Source organism: Bubalus kerabau, chromosome 23 (assembly GCF_029407905.1).
Source record: "Bubalus kerabau isolate K-KA32 ecotype Philippines breed swamp buffalo chromosome 23, PCC_UOA_SB_1v2, whole genome shotgun sequence".
Taxonomy (NCBI): Eukaryota; Metazoa; Chordata; class Mammalia; order Artiodactyla; family Bovidae; genus Bubalus; species Bubalus kerabau.
Genome location: NC_073646.1, coordinates 8,648,094 through 8,662,500, shown reverse-complemented (window position 1 = coordinate 8,662,500; position 14,407 = coordinate 8,648,094). Strand labels below are relative to the sequence as shown.

Here is a 14,407-nt window from a genome sequence, read left to right as displayed (position 1 = left end):
CTGAGAATGGGAGTGGATCTTACCCTCTTTTTATTTTCCCTTAACGCTTAGCTCAAAGTAAAGACTGAACTGACCTGAATTTCTAATTTACGCAAATGTCAACACCACAGGGTAACGAAGGCTCATAGGTCACCTCCCAGTTCCAACAAAAACGGATCTGAAGGTCCGCCCGCCTCATCCACCCCGCTTCCTGGGACAGACAAGAAAAGACGAGAAAACCAAAAGCCCCGCCCTCTGAGAGGAGGAGCCGAGCAGGGCCACCTGATTCAGGAACTCAGTCTTCAAAGCGCAGCATCTCTTGAGATTCAACTGCCTTTTCAGAAATGTTTCACCTCCTAATCACTAGGGTGTCACACATTAAGTGCAGAAGACAGAAGAGAATGAAAAGTATTTCAAAGAACCACCTGTAACCTCATTACCCAGAAACAGCCACTGTTAGCATCCGGTCCGTTTCCTGCCAATCTTTTAATTGTGGCATGTGTGCATGTTACTATTATTATTTAAAAATGGGAATTGAGATGATAAGTGTTTGGAGCAAGAGGCAGGTTCACAAATCAATGTCTAGAGAGGTCAGAACAATGAGACACACAGCCTGTGAAAGGCTGGAGACGGTGGTGGGGGGGGCAGCACTGAGCCTGTGCCCCTCGCCAGCTGCTGCCATGCTGAGGGCAGGCATTGAACTACTGGGTCTTCAGATGCAACAGAAACCGGGAGCCCGGACATTTAAAATCAGACTTTCAAATGACAGCCCTGGGACTTCCCTGGTGGTCCACTGGTTAAGAATTCACCTGCCAAGGCAGGGGACACAGTTTGATCCCTGGTCTGGGAAGATTCCACATGCTTTGGGGCAACTAAGCCGGGAACTCTAGAGCCCTCGAGCTGCACACGGAGTCCAGTGCTCTGCACTGCACCTGGGGTAGGCCCCGCTCGCCACAGCTAGAAAAAAGCCCATGCATTGCAGCAAAGACCCAGCACAGCCAAAAATAAACGAATGAATGAATGGGTAAAAATGAAAAAACGACAGCACTTAATTCAGATTGTATTGAACAGCGGGGCCGAGTGAACTTGGATCTGGGGGGGATTGGGTCCGGGGGCCGAGAGTTTTGGCCCCCCAGCTGGGCCGATGCGTTTCCCACGCTGCTGTGTCACAGGCAGGGGCCTTGACTGGCAGTCTTTCAAAGCATGGAGCTTTCAATTCCTGTCATGTGGACACGCCATCATTTATATAATCATTTGTCCACTGCTAGGACTTCTCTGATGGCTCAGACGGTAAAGCGTCTGTCTACAATGCGGGAGACCCGGGTTCGATCCCTGAGTTGGGAAGATCCGCTAGAGAAGGCAATGGCACCCCACTCCAGTACTCTTGCCTGGAAAATCCCATGGACAGAGGAGCCTGGTAGGCTACAGTCCATGGGGTCGCAAAGAGTCGGACACGACTGAGCGACTTCACTCTCACTTCTCCTTTCACTTTCCTTTCGTCCACTGCGGGCCTCGCAGAAGGTTTCCGGTGGCCCTTGTAAGCACTGTGCTGTGGAGTTAACTGAGCCCCAACCCGCCAGATGACGTGACGCCATACTCCAGCGGCACTTTGTTGCTAAGAGCAAACCTACCTCTTCTTCGGGAGCTTGATTTTTGCGATGTAGCTCAGACAGTAGTTGATTAAATCCTGGATTAGGGCTTCACCCAGGTGACCTTGAATATTCTAGATAAAGAAAATGCTGATGTTACTTGACACAGTGGGAGATGTTTTCAAATGGCTTTCCAGCCAAGCCAGGTTTTCAGCCACCGCGGGCTGAAGGTCAGCTGGCGGGGGTGGGTGACACCCAGCTTTCCTCCTCTCCCTTTCTTATTTGCTGAAAACATCGGGCAAACCAGAAAGGGCTTCAGTCAGAATCATTTCCTGCTTCATTACTCAAGATTTTTATGTTCATTATCTCTCAAAGTACTTCCTGGAAGCCCCTGAAGAGTTTATTTGTTGCTGCTTTTATCCCATTAAAATATCTGCAGACACGGATAGAAAACATATTTGTTTCACTTCAGTTTCCTCTTCTGTCTGAACAGAATGATCCTAATGGTAATAAGAGCTACACAGGACTGCGTAAAAAATGTCTGTAGCAAGGCAGCCTGCACTGGTCTCTGCTACCATAACAGAAATATTAATTACCCTTAAAAAGCAATTATAAAAGTTAAGTTAGCAATTTGGAATGTGTGATCGTCACATGGTTCAACATCCAAAATGTAAAAAACGAGGGTGAAGATTCATTACCACTCAGCCCCCGGAGGCATTCAAGTACCTTTCCAGAAAACATTTGACTAGTAGTCTGTCGTAGTCTGGATACTTACAAACCTACCTGTTTACACAAGAGTTTCCCATCTCTGTATGCTACCAAGCCATTTTCTGGAAACACGTAATCATATTTTTTAATAACTGCCAACAAAACAAAAGAAACTTTAGAATGCAATGAATTGAACCTTGTGTTTCTATTTCTTCATTAACACGTGGCCAACAAAACTGTTAAACTCCAACACTGACCTATCTTAACAGATTGGGAGGGTGGAATAAAGCTCCTTAAAAATTTTTTTAAAAGACGCTTTGTTATCAATTTAACAGATGATGACTGGTCTGCAGACTGGAGAGTTGGTGGTGGGTCACTGCGTGTCTCTGCCTTCCGCCTGTTTATTTGTAAAGGCAAGTGGAAGCCAACGATGGCTCCCAAACCCCACTGTAACCTGCGTCATCCGGACAGTGAGGAAAATCTGCCGAATTTGAGGCTATGCTCCCGGAGTTTCTGAATCAGAACCTGCAGGGGCCGGATTAAGAAATAAGAGGATGTTTTTTCAAAAAAGCTCTTCAGGTGATTCTTAAGACCACCCACATCAATCTTGCCTGCGTTCATCCTGTCATTTCAGTCGTGTCCGACTCTGTGTGACCCCATGGACTGTAGCCCACCAGGCTTCTCTGTCCACAGGGATTCTCCAGGCAAGAACACTAGAGTGGGTTGCCATTCCCTCCTCCAGGGGATCTTCCTGACCCAGGAATGGAACCCACATTTCCTTCATTGGAGGCAGATTCTTTACTGCTGAGCCACAGGGGAAGCCCATACCCATCTGGATGGTCTCAAACTTCAGGCGCTTCTTATAGTGCAGATTCCCAGGCACGGTGTGTTGGGTGGGGGCCAAGTGCTGCATTTGAATGAGGTCCCCAGGTGATTCTCATACAGGTGGGTCTTTTACTTTCTTCTGGCTTTTGACTGTTTTGAATCTGGTGTTTCCACTCACACTCTGAAAGGTAAGACACTGTCCTACACTAACAAAACCACTCTGAGCCTGTGGTTAAATACATGATCAGAGGCAGAAAGGGCAATCAGGACCAGGTAACGGGGTCTTAGTGTGCCCCATTACATTGTTTATACGGGCTTTCCAGGTGGGCTCAGTGGTATAGAATCCACCTGCCAATGCAGGAGACTCAGGGTTGATCCCTGGATCAGGAAGATCCCCTAGAGTAGGAAATGGCAACCCACTCCAGTATTCTTACCTGGGAAATCCCACGGACAGAGCAGCCTGGCGGGCTACAGTTCACAGGGTTGCAAAGAGTGGGACATGACTGAGTAAATTAAACAACAAACAACAACATGTTGTTTATGGCGTTTCTAAACAGAGCACCTACAAGGACAATTAGTGAAAGAGGAACAGAGAGCTTTGTTTTGGGCGGCACCCCAAGACATGCGGGATCTTAGTTCCCCAACCAGAGACTTGAACCCACGACCCCCGCAGTGGAAGCATGGAGTCTGAACCACTGGGACCATCAGGGAAGCCCAGAACAGAGGGTTTTAAAGGGCGCCCATAGATTACTCTTTCAGTAACCGGTCGGATACATGCAGCCCACACAGATTTGCACCGGATGGTATTACGTCTCGAGGAGTGGTTCTCAACTGGGGGTGACGCTGCCTCGGGGGACATCTCTGGTGTCTGGAGGCGCGTGTGGTTGTCACCCTGGCTGAGGGGGCGCTGCTGGCATCAAGTGAGCGGAGGCCGCGGATGCTGCTCAACAGCGTCCGGTGCACCGGACAACAGAGAGTTCTTGGCCCCGGACATCAATGGTGCCAAAGAGAAAGCTCAGGCCCTCGAGGTCTCCACCCACTGTTTCTCACAGGGCCGGGTCTCAGGAACCCCAGCGGTGCTGGGGCCATGAAGACGAATAATCCATAGTCCCAGTCTTCAAGACAGACAGAAGCAGACAGTCTCCAATACTCAGTGCTACATAAGCAGCTCTAGAATCTCCCAAAGGCAGTTGCTGAAGTACGATTCTCAGGCCCCGCGGATCCACTGCATCAGTCTCTGGCTTCCTGGGCCCGGGGGTCTGGATTCTGGTTCCCTAGTGGGGGAGGAGCCTTGGGTGACTCTGGGAAACACTGAGCGGTAGGACAACAGAGGTGGGCGTGAAAACCCTCAGGACCCCTCAGCACCCAGGTGAGCAGGGCGTCTGGACGGTGCCCAAACTGAGGCCAGGAAGGCAGTAAATGGATATCAGCAAGAAGGATTCCAGGCCGAGACACAGACACCCACGTTTCTAGGTCCATCTGTCCACGTGTCTGAGTACCAACTGCTTCACCAGCAGCTTCAGAAATGTATTTATAGCATTAAAAAAAAAAAAACAAAAAACAGAAAAACTAAGGGCAGAGAAAACGTTCCCTGATCGAGGAAGCAGGAAGGCTGCCCCACAGGCAGGAGGGTTCAGGGCTGTAACCACGACACTAAGTGGCGATGGGTCCCAACAACCTCACAAGAAGTTACTGTTTCACCAAAACCTAATGAGCAAAGCAGAGCCTACCGTCATCTCCCAGCTGCTCCTGTACTTTCTCAAAGTCCGACCCGCCGACGACACCAATTTTGATCTTCTGCCTCAGTTTTTGCAGAAAGCAATCCATGTCTTTGGTAATTTTCTGCATTTCAAAAAGGAAAATAAACAGTCAGGAGACATGCAGGAATCGGGAGATTAAGACCCCCAAGAGTAACGCAACCTTTACTCTCATACTTGTCTATCTGCTTCTACGTCTACAGGTAAGACCAACTGTTTGGCTGTGCTTTTTGGACACTGGGGAGTCCCTGGTGGCTCAGATGGTAAAGCGTACGCCCGCAATGCAGGAGACCTGAGTTCTATCCCTGGGTCGGGAAGATCCCCTGCAGAAGGAAATGGCTACCCACTCCAGTATTCTTGCCTGGAAAATCCCATGGATGGAGGAGCCTGGTGGGCTACAGTCCATGGGATTGCAAAGAGTCAGACACAACTAGGTGACTTCACTTTCACTTTTCACTTAGGGACATCAAGTTATCAGAAAAAAAAAACAACAAAAACTTGTTAAATTAAAATTTTTACCTGGCTTAAAACACACAAATAATATAGTAACAGCTGTTGTGTTTTGCTCCAGCTTGTTTTTTTCCCTGTGCATTTATACACTTGTCTGTAGGCACATATATAAAAAGGTTCTACTTTTTGAAACACCAGTTGGACTCACTGTCTGTCTTGCACAATGACTTGCTTTCTCAGTATTAAGCTGTGCTGATTTTTCCAGAATGCACATAGATCCATTCCTTTCAAATGCTACACTGTACTGCATTTATGGATTCAAGTTGTGGCTAATTCCAACCCATGTGCTAATTCGAAATAAATTTTAAACTGAGATAAAGAGAAGGCAATGGCAACCCACTCCAGTACTCCTGCCTGGCAAATCCCATGGACAGAGGAGCCTGGTAGGCTGCAGTCCTTGGGCTCGCCAGGAGTCGGACATGACTGAGCGACTTCACTTTCACTTTTCACACATTGGAGAAGGAAATGGCAACCCACTCCAGTGTTCTTGCCTGGAGAATCCCAGGGACGGGGGAGCCTGGTGGGCTGCCATCTATGGGGTCGCACAGAGTCGGACACGACTGAAGTGATTTAGCAGCAGCAAAGTGACATCCCTGTGTTAGGCAAACCACAAAGTATCTTTTAAACCCTTGTTTTATTGCTGCTGGCAATCTTAATGGTACACTTACATGGACACATATCTTCATGAATAAAGCTGTGATTGTACACTTATCTTCACAAATAAAGCTACCAGAAACCAAAAGCAAAAAAATCCACTTAACTTCAGTACAAAAACATCTAGAGTTCAATCTTCTCTTTTTCTTTAAAAAGCATTAAGAGTAGTACATGCATATGGTTAATAAAATTGTGCAGAAGGGCTTCTAAGAGAGTGCAATCTTTTCCACATCTTCCGGTGGAGTCTTGACCTAGTGCAAAGTCTAGTGGCCTCTGAGTCAGTGACTCAAAACGGGCCCCAGAAGCCCCCACAAGTTGTACTCAGACATGAGCTCAGAATGGGAGGAAGTGGGGAAGAGTCCTGTGATTGCAGAACATTAAAAACGCAACACTAACAACACACACAACACTTACACCTTCACACAGAAGCCCAAGGGTACCATTTATTTTTATCTGGACCCTTGTGAGCACTGATGAGCTGGATGGTCTGGCAGGTCAGCCAGGAGACACGCTCAACACGCATGGGTCAGAGAGGCACCTTCTCCCTTCCAGGTGGCAGCAAATATTTTTCAACAGGAAATAAGACCCAGCTGCTTCTGACCACAATCGAGCATGTAAACTACCCCCCACCGCAGGAGAGAGATATGGAGTCAAGTAGCCACACAGCAAAACTGTCACAATGCTTCTTTTTGTGGGGGGAGGCGCACACCAGAGAGGCCTTTTTCCATTTATTTAAATATATTAAAAAAATGTTTTTACAATGTTGTGTTGATTTCTACCATACAATGCAAGTCTGCCATAATCACACACCCACCCCCTCCCTCCCCTTCAGGTCATCAGAGTGCCAACTTCTCACCAGCTATCCATCTTGTTTATATGCTGTTGCTACTTTCTCCATTCATCCCACGCTCTCCCTCCCTCCCTCCGTGTCCACAAGTCCATTCTCTGTAATAGCTGCGTCTTCATTCCTTCCCTGCAAATAGCTTCATCAATACCACTTTTTAAGGTTCCATATAGACACATTAATATATTTGTTTTTCTCTTTCTGCCTCACTTCACTCTGTATAACAGGTTCTAGGTTCATCCACCTCACTACAACTGACTCAAATTCGTTCTTTTTTTCATGACTAATAGTCCTTTGTATACATGTATCTCAGCTTCTTTATCCATTCACCTGTCGACGGACATCTAGGTCACTTCCATGTCCTGGCTGTTGTAAACAGTGCTGCGATGAACACTGAGACGCAGCGTTATGCTTTTCTCAGGGTATATGCCCAGGAGTAGGGTTGCTGGCTCATATGTTAGATTTATTTCTAGTTTTATCTCCATACTGGTCTCCATAATGGCTGTATTAGTTTATACTCCCGCTAACAGTGTAGGAAGTGAAAGTGAAGTGAAAGTCGCTCAGTCATGTTTGAGTCTTTGCGACCACATAGACTATACATATCCAGTCCATGGGACTCTCCAGGCCAGAATACTAGAGTGGGTAGATGCTCCCTTCTCCGGGGTATCTTCTCAAGCCAGGGATCGAACCCAGGTCTCCTGCATTGCAGGCGGATTCTTTACCAGTGGAGCCACCAGGGAAGCCCAAGAATACCACAGTGCGTAGGCTATCCCTTCTCCAGTTAATCTTCCTAACCAAGGAATCGAACCAGGGTCTCCTGCACTGCAGGCGGAGTCTTTACCAGCTGAGCTACCAGGGAAGCCCTAACAGAGTAGGAGGGTTCCCTTTGTTCCACGCCCTCTCCAGCATTTATTGTTTGTAGATTTTTTGAAGATGGCCATTCTGACTGGTGTGAGGCAATACCTTATTGTAGTTTTGATTTGGATTTCTCTAATAATGAGTGATGTTTAGCATCTTTTCATGTGTTTATTGGCCATCTGTCTGTCTTCTCTGGAGAAATATCTGTTTAAGTCTTCTGCCCAATTTTTGATTGGGTCATGTTTCTAAATAACTCTTGTGATCAATTCAAGGAATCCTTTATAAGTCATCCCAGACAAAACAAAACACAAGGAGCCCAAAACTTGGAATTAATGTGGAAAAAAAAATATATATAGAAGACTTCCTAGGGATAATTAAGGAAAATTAAGGCGCAGAAGAAGAGTCAGAAAACCAGGCCTGCGGGCCACAACCAACCCTCTGCTTGTTTCTGTACAGTGACTGCAACACAGTCATATCCGTTCATCTCTGTGGTGTCTGCAGCCATGACTACAGGGGTGAGCAGCTGTGCGAGCCTCAACCATTTCCTACCTCCTGTGGTGGGGCTGGGGGAGTTTAGATGCTCGATTGTGGTCACAAGCAGCTTTTTATAGAGCAAAGTTTGCTGACCCCTGTATAAAATCACTTTAGGGCACTGCTGATCATTTCCTCAGATGTGATCACAAAGTTGTGGTTCCAACAGAGTCCCTGTCAAGAGCTGCAGGTGTAAATATTCAGGGGTGAAGTACCATTATGACTACAGCTTCGGAAGTGATGCAGCAAAGCTTAAGAAAGAGAGCGAAGACTTCCCTGGTGGTAGAGTGGGTAAGAGTCCACCTGCAGGAGAGACATGGGTTAGATCCCTGATCTGGGAAGATTCTGCATGCTGTGGGGCAACTGAGCCCGTGCACCCCAACCACTGAGCCCACACGCTGCAACTGTTGAAGCCCATGCGCCCAGAGCCTGTGCTCCACAAAAAGCCACCACAAAAACTCATTGCACCTCAAGAAAAAGTAGTCCCTGCTTGCAGCAACTAGGGAGAGCCTGAGGGCAGCAACAAAGACCCAACGTAGCCAAAAGTAAACCAATAATCAAACAAACAAACAAACAAAACCCAATCATTGTTGAATCTAAGTGATGTGAATATGGTTCTTCGGGTACTGTTTTTTTCCCCCAGCGATTGTTCGTTTGAAGCTTTTCATGAGAGAAAGCTGGAGAACAGTCCACCCAGGTTTGTGCCCTGCTTCTCTCTGCAGGCTTCTAAGAAGTCCAGTGGGCCTTAGAAAGCATCACTATGAACAAAGCTAGTGGAGGTGATGGAATTCCAGTAGAGCTATTTCAAATCCTGAGGGATGATGCTGTGAAAGTGCTGCACTCAACATGCCAGCAAATTTGGAAAACTCAGCAGTGGAAACAGGACTGGAAAAGGTCAGTTTTCATTCCAATTCCCAAAGAAAGGCAATGCCAAAGAATGCTCAAACTACCGCACAATTGCACTCATCTCACATGCCAGTAAAGTAATGCTCAAAATTCTCCAAGCCAGTCTTCAGCAATAGGTGAACCGTAAACTTCCTGATGTTCAAGCTGGTTTTGGAAAAGGCAGAGGAACCAGAGATCAAATTGCCAACATCCGCTGGATCATGGAAAAAGCAAGAGAGTTCCAGAAAAACATCTATTTCTGCTTTATTGACTATGCCAAAGCCTTTGACTGTGTGGATCACAAGAAACTGTGGAAAATTCTGAAGGAGATGGGAATACCAGACCACCTGATCTGCCTCTTGAGAAATTTGTATGCAGGTCAGGAAGCAACAGTTAGAACTGGACATGGAACAACAGACTGGTTCCAAATAGGAAAAGGAGTACGTCAAGGCTGTATATTGTCACCCTGCTTATTTAACTTCTATGCAGAGTACATCATGAGAAACGCTGGGCTGGAAGAATCACAAGCTGGAATCAAGATTGCCGGGAGAAATATCAATAACCTCAGATATGCAGATGACACCACCCTTATGGCAGAAAGTGAAGAGGAACTCAAAAGCCTCTTGATGAAAGTGAAAGTGGAGAGTGAAAAAGTTGGCTTAAAGCTCAACATTCAGAAAACAAAAGATCATGGCATGTGGTCCCATCACTTCATGGGAAATAGATGGGGAAACAGTGGAAACAGTGTCAGACTTTATTTTTCTGGGCTCCAAATCACTGCAGATGGTGACTGCAGCCATGAAATTAAAAGACGCTTACTCCTTGGAAGGAAAGTTATGACCAACCTAGATAGCATATTCAAAAGCAGAGACATTACTTTGCCAACAAAGATTCATCTAGTCAAGGCTATGGTTTTTCCTGTGGTCATGTATGGATGTGAGAGTTGGACTGTGAGGAAGGCTGAGCGCCGAAGAATTGATGCTTTTGAACTGTGGTGCTGGAGAAGACTCTTGAGAGTCCCTTGGACTGCAAGGAGATCCAGCCAGTCCATTCTGAAGGAGATCGGCCCTGGGATTTCTTTGGAGGGAATGATGCTGAGGCTGAAACTCAGGTACTCTGGCCACCTCATGCGAAGAGCTGACACATTGGAAAGGACTCTGATGCTGGGAGGGATTGGGGGCAGGAGGAGAAGGGGACAACAGAGGATGAGATGGCTGGATGGCATCACTGACTCGATGGACGTGAGTCTGAGTGAACTCTGGGAGTTTGTGATGGACAGGGAGGCCTGGCGTGCTGCGATTCATGGGGTCACAAAGAGTCGGACACGACTGAGCGACTGAACTGAACTGAAGTCTCATCTGCTCTTAGATGCAATGGCATTTCTTAGGAAAGCACTCAGAACAGCAACGTTCTACTAGCATGCTGAAATGCACAAAGTCTGGACACCACTGGTTAGATTTTACCTGATTAGGTCATATCCTGTTCCAGCAGCTGCAAGAAAAGATAATCCATTTGATTGCTTTCGGATTACCTTGTGCTTATCAGTGTTTGAGAATGTTGTTTATTGAGGAAGGGAAAGGTTGTATAATGCAGATCTGTTGCTAAATCAGCTTTATTTTTTACCTGGGGCACCCAGTGCATAAAACTTAGATTTTTTTTTTTTTTTAAAGTGTAAAAATCATGTTCACCAAAGAAATGTTTCAAATGTTTCAAGGGAATACACTGCAGGTTGCCTGGTTTTGCTGCTATTTCATACTTTGTGCTTATATGTCCTGATTCCTTCTGGGAATCAGAAGCATGTTCCTGAATGGCACACCTAGTAACCAGAACAGCCTCCACCTTGAAGCCTTGGCAGAAAATGGCAAACTTAGCAAATAACAATACCCTGAGGCCCAGAGACTTTTATCAGATCTTGTATGGAAACCAAGGTCATGGTTTCACTGTCTGTTTCCTCATTTAAAATGAAAATAACTACCCTACTTGGGATGAAAGAGGGAGAAAGGTTAAGAGGCTCTAATGATATTGTGTAAGAAGCCTTGGAATGTAAACCGAAGATCATTACAACCAAAGGGCCAAACTGAGCAGCAGTTTTATTGGAACACAGCTATAGTGTCTATGTATGGTCGATGGCTGCTTTTGCATTAAAGTAGAGTAGTTAGTTCTGATCATATGGTGGGCAAACACAAAAGTATTCGCTACCTGGCCCTTTACAAACAATGAATTACTGACCTTGGCTCTGAACCACTATGGGTTTTTAACAACTTACAAGTGTGCGTGGATCGTGGACTCTCAGAGTCAAAAAGGGCCTTTGGAGAACTTGCAGTTGAGTAGAGATCTCTTCAAGAAAATCAGAGACACCAAAGGAACATTTCATGCAAGGATGGGCTCGATAAAGGACAGAAATGGTATGGACCTAACAGAAGCAGAAGATATTAAGAGATGGCAAGAATACACAGAAGAACTGTACAAAAAAGATCTTCACGACCCAGATAATCATGATGGTGTGATCATTGACCTAGAGCCAGACATCCTGGAACGTGAAGTCAAGTGGGCCTTAGAAAGCATCACTACAAACAAAGCTAGTGGAGGTGATAGAATTCCAGTTGAACTATTCCAAATCCTGAAAGATGATGCTGTGAAAGTGCCGCACTCAATATGCCAGCAAATTTGGAAAACTCAGCAGTGGCCACAGGACTGGAAAAGGTCAGTTTTCATTCCAATCCCAAAGAAAGGCAATGCCAAAGAATGCTCAAACTACCGCACAATTGCACTCATCTCACATGCTAGTAAAGTAATGCTCAAAATTCTCCAAGCCAGGCTTCAGCAATATGTGAACCGTGAACTTCCTGATGCTCAAGCTGGTTTTAGAAAAGGCAGAGGAACCAGAGATCAAATTGCCAACATCTGCTGGATCATGGAAAAAGCAAGAGAGTTCCAGAAAAACATCTATTTCTGCTTTATTGACTATGCCAAAGCCTTTGACTGTGTGGATCACAAGAAACTGTGGAAAATTCTGAGAGATGGGAATACCAGACCACCTGATCTGCCTCTTGAGAAATTTGTATGCAGGTCAGGAAGCAACAGTTAGAACTGGACATGGAACAACAGACTGGTTCCAAATAGGAAAAGGAGTACGTCAAGGTTGTATATTGTCACCCTGCTTATCTGGTTCCAAATAGGAAAAGGAGTACATCAAGGCTGTATATTGTCACCCTGTTTATTTAACTTATATGCAGAGTACATCATGAGAAACGCTGGACTGGAAGAAACACAAGCTGGAATCAAGATTGCTGGGAGAAATATCAATAACCTCAGATATGCAGATGACACCACCCTTATGGCAGAAAGTGAAGAGGAACTCAAAAGCCTCTTGATGAAAGTGAAAGTGGAGAGTGAAAAAGTTGGCTTAAAGCTCAACATTCAGAAAACAAAAGATCATGGCATCCGGTCCCATCACTTCATGGGAAATAGATGGGGAAACAGTGTCAGACTTTATTTTTCTGGGCTCCAAAATCACTGCAGATGGTGACTGTAGCCATGAAATTAAAAGACGCTTACTCCTTGGAAGGAAAGTTATGACCTAGATAGCATATTCAAAAGCAGAGACATTACTTTGCCAACAAAGGTTCGTCTAGTCAAGGCTATGGTTTTTCCTGTGGTCGTGTATGGATGTGAGAGTTGGACTGTGAGGAAGGCTGAGCGCCGAAGAATTGATGCTTTTGAACTGTGGTGTTGGAGAAGACTCTTGAGAGTCCCTTGGACTGCAAGGAGATCCAACCAGTCCATTCTGAAGGAGATCAGCCCTGGGATTTCTTTGGAAGGAATGATGCTAAAGCTGAAACTCCAGTACTTTGGCTACCTCATGCGGAGTGTTGACTCATTGGAAAGGACTCTGCTGCTGGGAGGGATTGGGGGCAGGAGGAGAAGGGGACGCCAGAGGATGAGATGGCTGGATGGCATCACTGACTCGATGGACGTGAGTCTGAGTGAACTCTGGGAGTTGGTGATGGACAGGGAGGCCTGGCGTGCTGCGATTCATGGGGTCGCAGAGTCGGACACGACTGAGCGACTGATCTGATCTGATCTGATCATCACTAGATACAGCACCTGTGGCTCAGAAAGGTAAAATGATGCGGCTAAGGTCACATACATTCCGCGCGTGTGAATTCCAGAGCACACCCACCACTGCTACCATCCGGCCCGAACCAAGCAGGGTAGAGACAGAACTTGAAGACAGTGAGGCCACTTGGATCCAGTCCCAAGTTTGAATGGCTGCTGTTCAGTGACTGATTCATGCAAGGGGGAGGTCAGAATGAGCGTCATCACAAAATCTGTGCCCATGGCAACATAATCTGGAAAAGAGAAGTTTCCAGGAGTCCAAGGAGACTCTCAAGAGGCAGCCTGTAGCAATCTAGGTCTTATCCATCACCCCACTCCACTGCAGGGCTGGAGAAGGCACTGGTGGTGGTGAATACTAATTGAGTATTATTGAACCCAGCCTACCGTCTGCAAGATACTTTCATGAACTTAAATGATTTCAATCGACCCCCACAAACACCTCAAGGAACAGGTCACCTCCCCACTTAAAGCCATAGATACTGAGGTTAAGTGACTTGCTCAAGGTCACACAGTTGTCAGGAGGTAAAGCTGAGACTCTGCTAGGCCTGTCTGACCTGAAAACCTGTCTTTCACATCAAGCTACAGGCACAGACCACAGTGATACATCTGAAAAGGGCACACAAGCTGGTAAAGGGGCTGAGCTGGGTTTCACAGTCAGGGCTGACGGTGAGAGTCCAGAATTGCGTTTTCCAAGCCAACACAAGTTCCTTGCTCTCTTAGAGTTTTTCGGCCTGTCCCATCTCTCCGAGCACCCTGAGGTAGGGCTTCCGTCTCAGCCCTCCAGGGAACACGGAGTAGAGTACAGTCGCTCCAAGGGAGGTGGGCGGTCCCTAGCCGCCCCAGATTGCCTACCTGGGCGGTCGTTAGCCCCGTCTGGGAGCAGTAGGGGGCTCTGCACCAGCTACTGCCGGGCGCCTCTTACCTGCCGCGGGGCCGTTAGGGTCCCGTCCACGTCGAAGAGGCAGAGCGCTGGACCGGGCGCAGCCATGACCCCAGTTTCCACGCGCACCTAACAGTACACGCTGGCACTTGGAACTCTGCCCGGAACTTCCGGGTCCGGCCCCCGTGCCGTAGGGCACGCCGGGAGGAGGAGACTCCACTCCCACAATGCCGGCGACTAGCGGCTCTGGGATGTGCTCTGGACTACA

General features: G+C 46.9%; 1 protein-coding gene across 5 annotated transcripts in view; it reads right to left on the bottom strand.

The window, feature by feature from the left end:
• PMM2 (phosphomannomutase 2) overlaps window positions 1-14,390 on the bottom strand; it is a 30,495-nt gene extending 16,105 nt beyond the window's left edge. For all 5 annotated transcript variants that reach the window (XM_055562266.1, XM_055562267.1, XM_055562269.1 and 2 more), the window contains exons 1-4: window positions 14,182-14,390; window positions 4,832-4,943; window positions 2,352-2,428; window positions 1,611-1,702 (exon numbers count right to left, since the gene is read on the bottom strand). In XM_055562266.1, coding sequence (XP_055418241.1) covers window positions 1,611-1,702; window positions 2,352-2,428; window positions 4,832-4,943; window positions 14,182-14,247 — 347 coding nt within the window. In that variant the 5' untranslated portion in view covers window positions 14,248-14,390. The remainder of the gene's footprint in view (window positions 1-1,610; window positions 1,703-2,351; window positions 2,429-4,831; window positions 4,944-14,181) is intronic.
• Window positions 14,391-14,407: the final 17 nt, after the last annotated feature.